The sequence below is a fragment of the Amblyomma maculatum genome, chromosome 10 (assembly GCF_055883805.1).
Source record: "Amblyomma maculatum isolate TAMU_Amacu chromosome 10, ASM5588380v1, whole genome shotgun sequence".
NCBI classification, from domain to species: Eukaryota; Metazoa; Arthropoda; class Arachnida; order Ixodida; family Ixodidae; genus Amblyomma; species Amblyomma maculatum.
Window position 1 is genome coordinate 60,106,526 of NC_139353.1, and position 14,235 is coordinate 60,120,760.

Genomic DNA, 14,235 nt, shown 5'->3' on the forward strand with positions numbered 1-14,235 from the left:
GAGCACTTACACAAAAATTCAGTATTTTTCGTACGCAGCTGTCGCCCATATACTAGATTTTTCAGCACTGTTTATAAATTTATTTCGAACCTGCGTATATGCACATCGGTGCTGACTTCAGATAAAAGCGGCAGAATTCAGATAAAGGCGGACATTGTTTATAACCGAGCCTAGATATGTCAGGATAACTGAGCTAATATTAGGTAACCAAGTCCTAATTTTCTATATTTGTGAATAACGTTATAATGGGAAATGTATGGTCTTCAACCTTAAATACGAGTTTTCTACGTCGACGGAGAAGCCTGTTGAAGCGAAGGGCATTCCTCTTTCCAACCCTACATCGTCTTCAGAGCTGCATCGGGACTTGAGTCATTCACCAACTTTAATCCAGATGGTGATTAAGGAATAAATCTGCAATAAGCTGCTAGTCGTCCCTCTGTGAAGCAAGCACCCGAAGGTGGACACCTCAGTTTAAGCGCTTTGCCAGTAAATAAAATTTCCTGGGAGCATCTGCCAGCTTTTGACGCTGTAGTCAAGACAGCATCAACTTTCACCTTCAGGAACTTATTAGCCTGTTTTCTTTACGATGCAGCGTAGAAATCCAACGGTGTGAATCTCTTCAGAACTCCTTCTCGAGCCTATTCTTCGAACATGCCCTCCGGCATGACAACGAAGGTGCCCTCTTTGTCACCTTCTAATATGGACAGTACGCTTTCCTCAAGAAACGACGCTACTTTTTGCTTTCAGATCAATTCCGTGCTTCCACACAGTAAATTATGTTGTACGTCTGTGCTCTTTGTGTGTGTTTGGTCGTGTCTCTTTATAGTACTGTCTTCCTGCGCTGTTCTGTATCTTCTAGAACAAATACACGCAAAACTGACCCTTCTAGTCACTACTTAAACTCCTCGCAGCCTGCGTTTCTTAGTTAAAGTGGCCGCACGTTAACCAAGGTGCCGTTTCTTACAGCGTACGGAAGCTTATGTTTATTAACAAACACCACTATAAACGAATGATCTGTGCATAGCAGAGAGGCAGGCGAGTGACTTCATCGTGGGGCTGCTCTTGTCGAGAACGGCAGGCGATACGAAGGGCGCCCACTCGTCAGAACCAACCGGTGCTGACGCTCTTCTCGTAGTAGAGCTTGTAGGTGGCGTAGAAACAGTGCAATGCATGGATGCCGCCTGTGCCGAACCCGATCACCTGCGCCCACAACATTCTAGTGTCACACTTTCTTCACTTTTATTGAGTTCCATCCTAGCCCAGAGTGCATTATAGGGAAGCGAGTACGAACACCTAGGGCTCAAAATTCAGCAGCCTATATGAATGAAAGAAAATTATGCAAGAAAATAAATATAACTGGAATCAGTGTGCACAATTTCAGGGTAAATAGAACACAGCCTACAATTAGAATACAGCCTAAAAGAAGCTTTTGTAGGTTTGATACACATATTTAACAAGGCGGTGTTACAAGGTTGTCATTATTCGAAAGCAGACGCAACATCAGCCAAAATACAGACTGTTCACTAGACACTAAGCAAAAAACTACCGGAGGCGCTTAGGCCTCCTATACCGTGTTGTGGATGCTTACGCATTAATACCTCCTATTTATATTCTGTTGCGGTGTTGTTTAGAGCGTTTGCTTAGCTAACGCTCAGTTTTCGATTCAACTCGCCGACATCTTTTCAACGATATATCAATTCATGTTGCAGGAATTGTTAGTCATAAGTGACTAATATTAAGTAAGACCTGCAATCAGTGCACCGCAATCTTGTTCAATACAAGATATTCAACGACATATGAGTTGATGCTATAGGGCTAAATTCAAATGTTAGTCCTATCTAAATAACTAAAAAATATTAAATAAAACTTATGCAATGGTACTCGTTATAAGCTATCCATATGATTTGATGTTGTAAGGTAAAGGTAAATTTTTAATCACAGTCAGGTAACGAAATATATTTACGACTGACAATTAGTCTAGTGGAATTGTACTACACATATAATACCAAACAGCATATGACTCGATGATGTCCGGTAAAGATCAGTTTAATCACAACTAACAGTAATTACCTGACGGATACAATCAGTCCATTACAATTATGCACAACATAATCTGTACAACGATGTAACTACTGTGGCTACACAGCCAGCGCAGATATATTTCATACACACACTGCATACACACTTTCCCTGCATAAATTCTATACACACATTCTGTGCACGGCGCTCATAAGCCAAGTAATGCTATGCATATAAGATGGCATTAAGAACAGGGGGGGGGGGGGGGGGGGCACTTTTTGCTTTGCGTATCCTCGTTCAACTACAAGCACTCTGCAGGTCGCATAATCACTAAACCCTGATTTTTTAACCCATTATCTGTGACACTAGCTCTTTAGCATACAGCATTTCCGAGGTGGAGCAGTGGTTTAGGCGCTTGACTGCTGTGCCCAAAAATGCGAGATCAAATCCGTGACAGGGCGGCCGCTTTTCGATGGAGAAGAAAAACAAGGCGCCCATGTGCTGTGTGATGTAAGTGCACGTTAGAGAACCCCAGGAGGTCGAAATTTTCGGAGCCCTCCACAATTGTGTCTCATAAAGCTTGAGTCGTTTTGGGGCGTTAAACACCATAAACCAAACCAAACCATTTTTAGCACATAGGCGTTAAGTTACCACACTGTGTGAAAGACTGCCGCACATAGATATGAACTCCGCTTAATCAAACCGCAAGAAGGCACCGGCTTGAATAATAATAATAATAATAATAATAATAATAATAATAATAATAATAATAATAATAATAATAATAATAATAATAATAATAATAATAATAATAATAATAATAATAATTTTACTGCCTGGAGTGATCTGCTGTAATTCAAAAGTTAGAGCACTGATTGTTACACTCCTTGTAAAATTCCCGAAGCCAGCCCTCACCCTTTCACCATGACGGTCCGGCATAGAAGTTGGGTGTAATTTTTTATTACGTTATTTCAAGCATCATACTTTGCTCGCATGTGCCGAACAATAATTTGGCGTGGCTACTTTACACCCTCCGGCAAAAAAAGGCCCGGTCTTGAAAGAATTTGTCATTTCCTTTATCACGGTAGTGGAAAGTGGGAGACGTTACAATGTTGTCGCCATACGTGTCCCTTTCGTTGCACCAAATTCTCGACCCCACAACCGGCTTGGCGGCCGAGGAAAAGGTTTTAATGGCGCATCATAGCCATAGTTGCTTTTGCTCCATAAAACCCCAATAGCGAAAAGATTGTAGCTATCTATGCAAAGGAGCTAAATTCCACACTTCGGCAGATGTTCTTGTTCAGAGTGCCATGCACGAAAAAGTTGTCAATTACAAGGCTCCATAAAACATCGACGTGTGTATACGAAATTTATAGACGTCAGCATTATAGGCTAGTCTTTACCTCGATAGAGAGGGCTATAGAAGCGAAGGGCATTCCTGTTTCTAGCGCCTGTATTAGGTCTTTAGAGCTGCAGATGAGGTATGGGTCTCTCCCAAAATATGGTACAGAAGCCGCTGTACGAAAGAACCTTACAGCACGTCACCAGCTGTCGCTCTCTGAAACAATCGCACGAGATGGACGTCTCCAATTTGTGCGTTTTTTCAGTAAAGAAAATTTCCACAGAAACCCTGTCGTTTTTTAAATTCAAGTCGCTAAAGCATCAACTTTCATCTTCTTCAGGAGCTCGATAGCTTGTTTCTGCACAAGTTCTGCAAGACTCTTTCTCGAGCCTTTTCATTGAACATGCCTTGCGGCATGACAACGAAGGCAACCACCTTTTCACCGTCTAATATGGACAACACGCTTTTCCTAAGGAACTCACTACTTCCTGCAGTCGCAAAATAAATTTAGTTGTAAGTCTGCAGCTGCGCAGTGTGTGTGTGTGTGTGTGTGTGTGTGTGTGTGTGTGTGTGTGTGTGTGTGTGTGTGTGTGTGTGTGTGTGTGTGTGTGTGTGTGTGTGTGTGTGTGTGTGTGTGTGTGTGTGTGTGTGTGTGTGTGTGTGTGTGTGTGTGTGTGTGTGTGTGTGTGTGTGTGTGTTTCAGCAGAATACTGTCCGGAACATGCAGCGACTGAGGTCCTTGACTTGGTAAAAATATGCCATTGTATCATTTGCATCATCTGTCTTGTGTTTATATTGATATATGACACGAGGAATGCAGCTTAAGATACGAAGAAGTGCGCGCGGCTCAATGCGCGCTCCCGAAGCGCTATACGTTTTGGCCAAAATATGTTGTTTCCACACTAGGAAAGCCTATATAGATGACTACTTCGTGACGCCATCTGACCGAGACCGCTGGAGGCAGGAAGAGCGGCCAGCAGTGGAAGGAGGGGATGCAGTCGCGCCATTGCCAGAATTATCCTCACCTAAATATATTCTTGCGCGCACAGGTAAATGAAGCGCATGTACCCAATTACCATGCAGCAGTGCCTCGACAACGTCGCAAAGACATCTCTTGGAAAGGGGCTCTGGCCCCTTTCAAATTCAGTCCATGACTGCATGTATGAAGTTAAGATAAACAGTACTTATATATTTTTGCAAGTCCTCGCTCACATCATAAATTTGGGAAAAACTGGCTTTGTCGTGATATATCTTCGCGCACCCGAGGCAGTAGTAATAATTGATGTTTCATGGATGTTGCGTTTGCTATAAAATTGTGGTTAGGGAAGCTACTATGAGATTTTTTACTGGTTTAGTACGTTTTTTTTTTCAGTTATTTAGAACGACATACAACGCCAGCGACGCATTGCGACTATGTCAGTTTGGAGCATTGCGATTGAATTTTGAATGTCGCACTTACAACTTAAAATCGAACGCATGCAAGAGCAAATTGTTCAGCGTCATTTCTGAATACTGACCTACCGGCACCGTCTCTGCAGCCTGATGCTCCGGCTCACCACCAGCCCAGACAGCCCTGCCATGGGAGTTTCAGTTTTGTCCCCAACCTCACAGCTACGAAGATTGCCTCACTGAAGGTTTGCTGCTAACTAATATTTAATTTGAACCCTCTGAATGTGAAGGTTCCGTTTAATTTGTCCGACGGTTCAGTGCTGCAAACTATAAATTTATTGGAAACGTGGCCTATAATATGCTAAAGACTCGATCAGCAAGCAATAACATTTCAGGGGTGTTTAGGTGTGCTTGAGTGCAGTCAACGATAGCATTTCTCCTAATGCTTCCAAGCGAAGGACACAAACCCACGACCTTCTTCTGGACACGAACCCTTGACTATACTTTGGGACTCGAAGTCTACCTTCTCACTTTGTGTAAAACTAGCTTTCTTATTAATTATTAAATGTTCGTGCGGGCAAGTTCTGGTTATATGCACTGCCAACAGGCCCTGTACACTCACCTTATCAGGCAAGAAACGATTTCGCATTAAATGTGTCTGAATGCAAGCCAAATAATAGCAGAAAAATAAACCAGCGCTCGTGTAGTTGCGTACGTTTTTTTAAAGACACCTTTCAATGGCCGCGGTCAAATGCACACCGATAGCATAATTTTGGTTCTGCGAAGCAGCCCTTACAGCCCCCCTTCAAAAACAAAAGGCCTCGGGTGGTGAGGACAGTGGTTTGGGGATGCGAAATCCTGCTGGCTGATGAACATACAACGATCCGTGCGATCTAGACACATTTCACTGGGAGTATACAAGCTTGCGAGAGGTGTCTTGAACAAAGAAAGCACTTACTGGTATAAGGAGGCGCCAAGTCTAACTGAGTGCCTAATTTCTCTGGATGTTGGTGGGTGGTGACTATAGATGTGAGCGCTCGCCACTTTGTACAGTTTCTCTCAAACCGAACCATCGGCAAAGCACCCGTACCCGCGACTTAGTTTAAATAATAGTTGTCGGCCTCGGACCCTATGTTTCAAACACCGTCTTGTCAGTGTACTCACGGGCTGGAGCGCCACCTGGCCGCTGTCTCGGACAATCATCAGCGAGCTGACAAGGTATCCCGCGGCACCGACTCCTTGGAACAAGACGTACTGCGAGTGGGCCGGCGAGCGAAAACCAAGGCAATCAACTGCTGGCCTGCATCTGTGAACGCGTACTCCACAAGTATTTGCACTCCAGCACTGTATGGCTACGGCCAGTGTAGACGGTAGCTTGCAACCATTGTCATGATTAAAATGCGAGCGTTTCTGCTTGCATTGCCGATTAAATGTATCACGCAAAACCTTTTCGCACAATAACAAAGGGCCCGTGAAACCATTCACTAAAACTAGAAAATGTGCACGAGCAATAGGTATCCCATCAATCGTGTCCGCAACGCAAACATACTTAAGCTGCCTTAACAAGCACTGTACACACCGCCGATTGAAACTTAGGCACCTGCTCTTTCCCTCAGTTTAACCCACGCTTGCACGCAAGAAAAAAAAAATCGCGACTGCGTCCCACCAGGAGTCGTCCAGCCCGCGTAACTTGGGAGCGTCCAATCAGTGGCAGCGTCCAGCAAGCCCCAATGACGTCATAGGATAGGCTTGCGCACTGTGTGCTCAGGGATGTGTCCGGCTACGAGTGGTCACCCACGTTTTAACAATTAGTCGTAATTTATAGCTCCGCGCAAAGCTTTCAAATATGACTGGAATACTCCCAAAGACCACCTCTATGGATTTCTGATATTACAATATTGCCGCAAGTAGCATTTCAGGGGTCCTTTAGACTCTTTTCTTTTGAAGCCAGATATCAGGTTACGCGTGACATACAACCGAACCGCCTTCTCGCAATGTACGGCACAAGTGCTTTATATTATTTGTATGTTTATGCATGTGTAACTTTGCAATAAACATACTAAACTTATTTTGTGCATTCGCATTCTTCAGTAATGAATCGGCGTGTGCTCAGCGATTTCGACAGTTCGATTATAAAAAAAAAAAAATCAAGGTATCGATGTTAACACAACGCACGCAAGAAGCCCTCCTACACACTCCTAAAAACTTCCCAATCTAGTCTCAAGCCGCTGCCTGCGTAGGCCAGCCTCTGCACACTATAGCATGGACACTAGCAAGGCTTAAGAAGAAAAGCTCATGATGAGGCCAACATGGAGAAACAGTGAAATATACGCAGAGAGGCAGAAATTCCAATTTCATTGTGAGATAATCAACCGCATCACCCGTACCTAAACACGACAGAAAACATGCGGAGGTTTAACACTATTTAAACCTCGGTTCAAGGATCACCCGCCATGGTGGCTCAGTTGTTAAGCCGCTCGGCTGCTGAACCCGATTACCCTGGTTCGAACCAGACCGATTCCAATCCGCTTCACTTCGATAGCGTGTTCTCTAGTTTGAAAGTACTACATCAGCACACGCGAACGTTAAGCTATTTTGATAGAGTCTGAACGTGCAACTACTTTTTTCGCATTAAAAAGCTAAGCGCAATACACAACGCTGGGCTTTATAACAAAGTGTAAAAGAGGATGTAAGCCACCCACGATTTACTATAGCTATGTACTCTTCCATCTACCACGTCACGGTTGGAGTTTCCCCGCACATGTACAATAGCGTGCCACGAAAGTGCATAACGGTAACGGATCACCGATAGCATTGCTGATCACACACTACTGTTCCCTACACGCATTCAAATCTCTTCTAACAATAAAGGCGATAATTTGTGCATAAATTGTAGGCCGAATAAGCTATCTCAACAAGGGAACCTCGCAGCGATGTTCCGTTTGGGAAAGGATGTCTTCTTAGAACATCTGATGAGAATTGTTAGTTTTCTGTGGTTTGGGGAAAAAATTGTCTTATTTTATCGAACAGGCCAAGTTTACAAGATTACAAGGAAGACAGACCTGAAATAATTAATTTTGTGCTTTTTTACAAAGCTTTTATTCCCTTCATTGACCATTACAAATGGGAGGATTAATGACAGGTTTATTGGTTTCGTTTTTGTTTAAGGAACTTAACGTCCCAGATTGTGTCACGCTATAAGCGATGCTGTATTTTAGGACTGTGCAAATATTGAATACATCGGGTTCTTTGACTTGCATTCACATTATACAGTACGCAGGTCCCTTAACTGCGTCGTTATGGTTTGGTTTGGTTCTGTTTATGGTGTTTAACGTCCCAAAGCTGCTCAGGCTATTAGAGATGCCGCAATGAATACCTCCGAACATTTCGACCATCTTAGGCCTCTTCAATGTGCACTGACATTGTACAACACACGGACGGCTTGCTTTTCATCTCCATCAGCAGCAGCCGCGCCCTTGGGTCCAGCATTCGAGCGCCTTAACCACCACCACAGTGGAGCTTACAAAATATGGACACTAATAAACTGTTGAGTAGAATCTATAAAATGTCGCCTTCCTGCTGAGTGCTAGCCATCATGATATACGCTTAGTGATTTACAATTGAAAGCTCATCAGCGTCGAGTAGGTGGTGCTTAGTGCAAAGGCACTGGAGCGGTATATGCTCATGCGAAGTCTCTTTTTGTTTTGATTTTCCAAGCTATTGGGAGACTGAAAAAAAAAAAAAAAAAAGAAGAAACATCCGAGAAGCATGGCTGTATTCGCAGGAGAAACAGGATCGTTGTTGTTGTGTGTTGTGTTTTATGACACATAGGCAACTAAGGCCATCCTGCGCCAAAAGCAAGGTTTAAAATCTGGTCGGCTGCGGTAATATGGGAAATAAAAGGTGCGTGCACGCTTTTTGTTTACCAACGATCGAATCTGCTCACTCGCCTGGACATTTGTAGCATTGCGAACGGAAAGTGCCGTCGGAAAGTGGGTGGTTGCAGCGTATATTTCGCTCGATAACAACACCGAATGGTCCAATCTGAGCGCTCTATCAGTTTAAAGCATGTGAAACCAGCTATAGCATATTTTACCATTTTTTTACACATTCGGCACTACTCAGTTTTCCTCTTATAATAAGCGTGTTCGCGGTGAATTCTTGCCTGCACATAACTTCGCGTCGATTTTCGCTGCAGCTGGGACGTGTAGTGCCACGAATGGCTCTATACCGCACACCTTGGATCCTCCAAAATGGTGGCTCAGTGGCTGTGTCGTTTGACTCCTCATCTCAAGCTCCCGGTGTCGGTTTCAGGCCTCGGCGGCCGAATTTCGAAACAGGAGAAATTCAAACACATCTGTGTGGTGTGCAGTGCCGGCGCGCATTCACACTCCCACGCCGTCAAAATTAAACCGGAAGCCACTGAAACCACGTCGATGATACTCCTGTGTCACTTCGCGCCGTAGAATCTCACAATTTGTGATTCAGTTTTTTTAAACATTTTGTGAAAGGACGCGTGGAACCACCTAAAGCCAGGGATCGAAAATGAACGGCCACCTTTCATGAGGCAGAACCCTCTGTGTTGTTTACGGGGTCGTTGGTACTACTTCGCACGATGCCTTTTTGCGTGTTCTAGTTTACCACTCGTCGAAGCCTTAAATGAGCTGAAGTAAGGCGAACCACGTCATCACGATAGATGGATTTATTGAAAGGAAAGCCAGCGAGGTTGGCCGGAATAGTTTCCTCCGACAATATGGAATGAGCTAAAATGTAACATGAGACATTAAACTATATGCAGGGTCACGACGTTCATATGCGATGACCTGCGTTAACATGCATTCACCAGGGAGGGTAATATTGAAGTCTGTGTCAAATGCGACACGTTTTTTCGAGAAATTGAAAATAACGTTAGTTAGTTAGTTAGTTAGTTAGTTAGTTAGTTAGTTAGTTAGTTAGTTAGTTAGTTAGTTAGTTAGTTGAGTTTAACGTCGCAAAGTGAGCAGATCAGGCTGAAAATAAAACTGAATATTTGCCTCCCACTGTGCAATACATCGTGACTGAGAACTACTCACGTAGAACAGGCGTGGCAGGTAGTAGGCTGCCGTGGCGCTAAACATGCACGACAGCATCATGTAGATGCCGTTGAAGCCGAACGTACAGGCTGTGCCGGCAAGGGTGCGTACCGCCTTCGAGTCCCTCTTGCCAGTGGTCATCATAATGTACAGGGCAAAACCGCCAACCTGCGAGACAAAATGGTACTGAAAAAACACCGCGTAAAAAGATCGATATATACGCCGTAATCTGTCATGGCAGCAAGTGCCAATTGCATTCCCTTACCTTTCTGAAATAAAAAAAATGATTGTGGGCCCCCAAGGCTATTTCCACACGCACCACTTCTATCAGTACATGAATAGCAACCACACCCTTTCATTAGCTTGTGCACTTGGCGAGCCGCCTTCAGCCGAGAGGTTAGGCCTGTTCCGTCAAAGCTGAGGATGCAGTGCTCACCACTTCCATGAGATTCAAGAGGCCGTTGGGTCTGGAGAGGTAGTCGTTGGAGCCAATGGTGAACCTAGGCCTCCTCCTGATTCCGAACACCGGCGGGTGCAGCGTGGAAAACTCTGTAAAGAAGTCGACGACCCTCTACTATAACACGCTGTGCTCTGTATTACGTTTGCTGACAATTGCTTTTTTTTATTTTATATTTGTTTTCCGCCCGAACCTAAGGAATTGTGCATGAGCGACCTAAACTGAAGCACTGTGTTCGATTTCCATAGCTTTAAAATAAACATACCTCTGATGTTCACGTCACTGAGCGATTTCTACCTGCGAGATACTTCACCAAACAGGACGACCCCAGATAAACCTCGGGAACTTCCGGTTGTTTGAAGGTGCAAACGAATTTCAACACACTGTCTATTCCATAGCCCAGCTTTTAAAAGAGTCTTATCCCATGATCGCGTCGTTTTCTCAAAATGACCTTATCAGGTGACCATCACAAGTGATATCATCAGCGGTCATGTGGCTCACTATAGTCGATAGGCCACAGCGTTCCAGCCTTGCTTGTGTGCTCTTGGTAAAAAGAATTCGAGCCACATTGTTCCGCATTTTCAGCCCTGCAGTGACGTCCGTGACACAGCCCTCAAATGTAAATGACGAGACTACTCCTCACCCTGCCGATACTAAGAGCTTAGGGTATCCGCAGGGTCTGCAGAGCACGGCTGAAAAAACAAGTAATGTGGCATGAAGACATCTGGGCAGAGGTCTGCATGACCTCCACGGCTCCCTAATAGAGCATGAGTCTAGTTGAAGCTGACTCATACTCTACTTGAATATGATTATTGCTCCGTACATGCGCCTGTGCCGGGAATCTAATTCGCGGAATTCATACTGATAGGTACAGCTGAATGTTTCTGCATGGCATTTTAACCATGTTTTTTCGTACTGTCATGAAGGTTCGTAAAGCAGAAAGTGCAATATTAAAATTTCCATGTTGTAGTTGTCATAAATGTCCACTGCACGTCCCAAAAGGGCAAGGTGCACGTGCGCAACTTCAAATGGTGATGTAACATACCGGTTCAATGAAATGGACAACATAAACGACCGCCACTCTAACCGCACCAGAGGACTGGATCAATATGGAGGCGCTTCGTTTTTCACGCATCCTTGCGGGAAACCATCAAGCGCCATGATTCACTGCAAGGTATCTGCACTGACAGAAGGGACAGAAGGTAAAAGGCAAGCGAGGCCATATAAGCTCGGAGAAAGAAAGTTATTCTTCAATATGTGTAATTAGGACAAAGCCATTGTGTTGCTGTGCGTGATTCATGCTGCGTTTTCGTGCTACGCTTACTTTTTCTATTGTGGGTTTGGTTGAAGTAACTTCACGAACACTGACTAGTAATCATAAACGTCTTATCAGGCAAACTGTATTGTAACTATATGCTCAGAAGTTTATAATAAAACATTATGCAAATCTTTTGCATGCCAACAGCCAATACATTCTCTGAACCCTAAGTATGGCGAGGACATAAAGGGCTTGTCGCTTGCTTATGTACCAAGCGGCGATATAGTCATGCGTGAGACAACCCCGGAATAATTTTTCATATTTCCAGCGGTACATGAGCACCCATGCCAATTGTCTGTGGGACATGCCTAATTCAAACTTTTCACCCCGAATACAATTAACGTATCCACTGCCACTGAGTGAATCGCTACCTTTGTGTCTCACCACTGACGTCAGGCTCTGTAATAAAAACGGTGTAGAAATGCGAAAGATTACAACATCTCCACTAAAGTGCGTTAAAATGCGTGTTTCGTAAGGACAATAACTGTAACACTCGCCTGTAAACGTTTCTTTTTAGGTCCAGTCACTACGACTTCACATCATGCTCCCTCTTCTACTGGCAGCGTATTTGAAATCGCAGTTTCGAACGTCGTTAGTACACCTTGTAGAAAATGCTATAATTCGTGCCTGTTCCACTAGACTGTATTAAACATGGACAGATTTGCAGCATACGCCACTTATCAGAGCGAAAGAGAAGCTAAACTACTTGTCCCTGTTGAACACCGAATCTCTTCCTCGCGATGTTCACTTCGCGTTGATGAAGCGGCATCGCGCCTTAGTCTCTGCTAGCATCATCGCAAGCCACACAGGTTAGCTGAAAGAAATCGACAGAAGGCCTTACCTGGATCATCAAAATCGGCAAACTCAGTGACGTTCTCCATAGCTCCGTCTTCTTCTTCTTCTTCTCCCTCGTTGTAATGGCACATACCCACAGTGGGGGATTGGCCAGAATTCGTTGTAGGTGACATAATATTTTTGATAATGTCGATTTGACTATATGATACAGATAACCTAATACTTAGGAGCTAGTGTTGCTGAAATAACTTGAAATTTTGAGGCAATGTAATAGAAAGCAATGAAAAAAAAGGAATAAAATTGTAAATTACTAAAAATAATAATAAGAAGAAAAAATACAATTCAGACAGCTCAGCGCTAACACACAAATCTTCCAGTAGCAATATTATAATTATGAAGTAATTCACACACCGGTTTTAGGGCATACCCTTTGACGGTTGCACCAAAGGAGAGGAGGACAGGAACTGTAAATGGCAATCCTAGGCGAGTAAGAGGTATTTCTAGATAATTTCTTCTCTGAGTAGCATACCTGTGACAGGAGAGGATGTAATGTTCGATTGTTTCCACGTCATTACATGACGCACAAAGATTCGACGGCGTGAATCCAGAGCGACATAAATAAAGATTGAGGGAAGGAATTCTACAACGCATGAGCGTCATGGAAACCTCACATTGCCTCGAGGTACAACATCGGACATTCCAATGGAAATTTAAATGGTTAAAATCCGTAGTCGCAAGGAGTGGCTCATGGCTCAAGGAGTTTAACGTTTGAAATCGTTCAAAACGGGATATATTAAGCAAGATAATATTGGGTACAACGTCGGCAACAGGCCCACTGAGAGCTGAATTTGCTAAATAATCCGCCATTGTATTAGAAGCGATGCCGCAGTGTCCCGGAACCCACTGAAAACGTACTTCCTGTAAGTGTATCGGAAGGAAAAACATCAGGGTTTGTTTCAAAAGACGCATTTTTGGACTTTCTAATGCTGCTAAGACTGACAGGCAGTCAGAGAGTATGATTACATGAGTAACATTACCGGGAACTTTTTGAAGGGCCAAACCAATTGCAAGCAATTCAGCAGTAAATATTGGTGTGTAATCAGGGATCCGTACAGAAAAACTCCAATCAAGTGCTTTGGAGTAAATCCCTATTGCTGCTTTTTCATTTCGTTGTGAGGCATCTGTGAAAATAGCTACGTGTCGTGGATATTGTAATAGATAATCTTCAAGGTGTCCCTTTATTACCGTGGTAGTCAAGTGTTTTGCATTAGATGGCAACGACTGGTCAAAGCACAATGTGGAAGTAGCTTGAACATTGCCAACACGTCTTACTGACCTAAGCGGAACTGCAATTTTGGACAGCAAGGACTGAGTAAATACAAATTGTGGTTGCTTATATTGCGGCCAATGATAATCTAGAAACTGAGATTGGTGTGTAATAAAAATGGGAGAAGCCACTCCAGACAGAGATTCCAGTGCTCTTAAAAAGGTTCGCACAGTTAGCAGCTCAAATCGAGAGTTCAAGTCACGTACACGGGCCTCTAAATAGAGGACTGCATTTGAAACTGTTCTTGGCAACCCCAAACATAGTCGTAAAGCGCGCCTCTCCAGTAGCAACAAAGGTCGTAGTTTGTATTTAGGACTGCCCGAGAAAAGAACACAGCCGAACTCCAGAATTGGTCTCAAATAAGTTTTATAGAGAAACAAAAGAGTATCTCTACGCATACCGAATTTCTTATGGCTAATTCGAATCAGGCGACCAAGGGCTCGCTCACCTTTCAGGCAATTACTTTTGATATGAGGCCGCCAGTCTAATTGGGAGTGGTATAATACACCCAAGTAT

At 43.8% G+C, this 14,235-nt stretch overlaps 1 protein-coding gene across 1 annotated transcript; it reads right to left on the bottom strand.

Annotated features, from left to right (window-relative positions):
• Positions 1-975: 975 nt before the first annotated feature.
• On the bottom strand, positions 976-12,479 carry LOC146176631 (uncharacterized). The gene is made up of 5 exons (XM_084581018.1): positions 12,439-12,479; positions 10,259-10,371; positions 9,823-9,990; positions 5,915-6,004; positions 976-1,200 (listed from the first exon to the last, which is right to left on the bottom strand). The coding sequence occupies exons 1-5, from the start codon at positions 12,476-12,478 to the stop codon at positions 1,102-1,104; spliced, it is 510 nt and encodes a 169-aa protein (XP_084437144.1). The 5' UTR covers position 12,479; the 3' UTR covers positions 976-1,101.
• Between the last annotated feature and the right edge of the window lie 1,756 nt (positions 12,480-14,235).

What these genes read in the sequence shown, in the direction of transcription:
- LOC146176631 (XM_084581018.1), bottom strand. Translation starts at nt 12,478, where the DNA reads ATGGAGAACGTCACTGAGTTTGCCGATTTTGATGATCCAG. An exon ending in ACCTGCCACGCCTGTTCTAC is followed by an intron (nt 6,005 to 9,822) that starts GTGAGTAGTTCT and finishes GCCCACTCGCAG; the next exon opens with TACGTCTTGTTCCAAGGAGT. An exon ending in GCCAGGTGGCGCTCCAGCCC is followed by an intron (nt 1,201 to 5,914) that starts GTGAGTACACTG and finishes TTGTGGGCGCAG; the next exon opens with GTGATCGGGTTCGGCACAGG.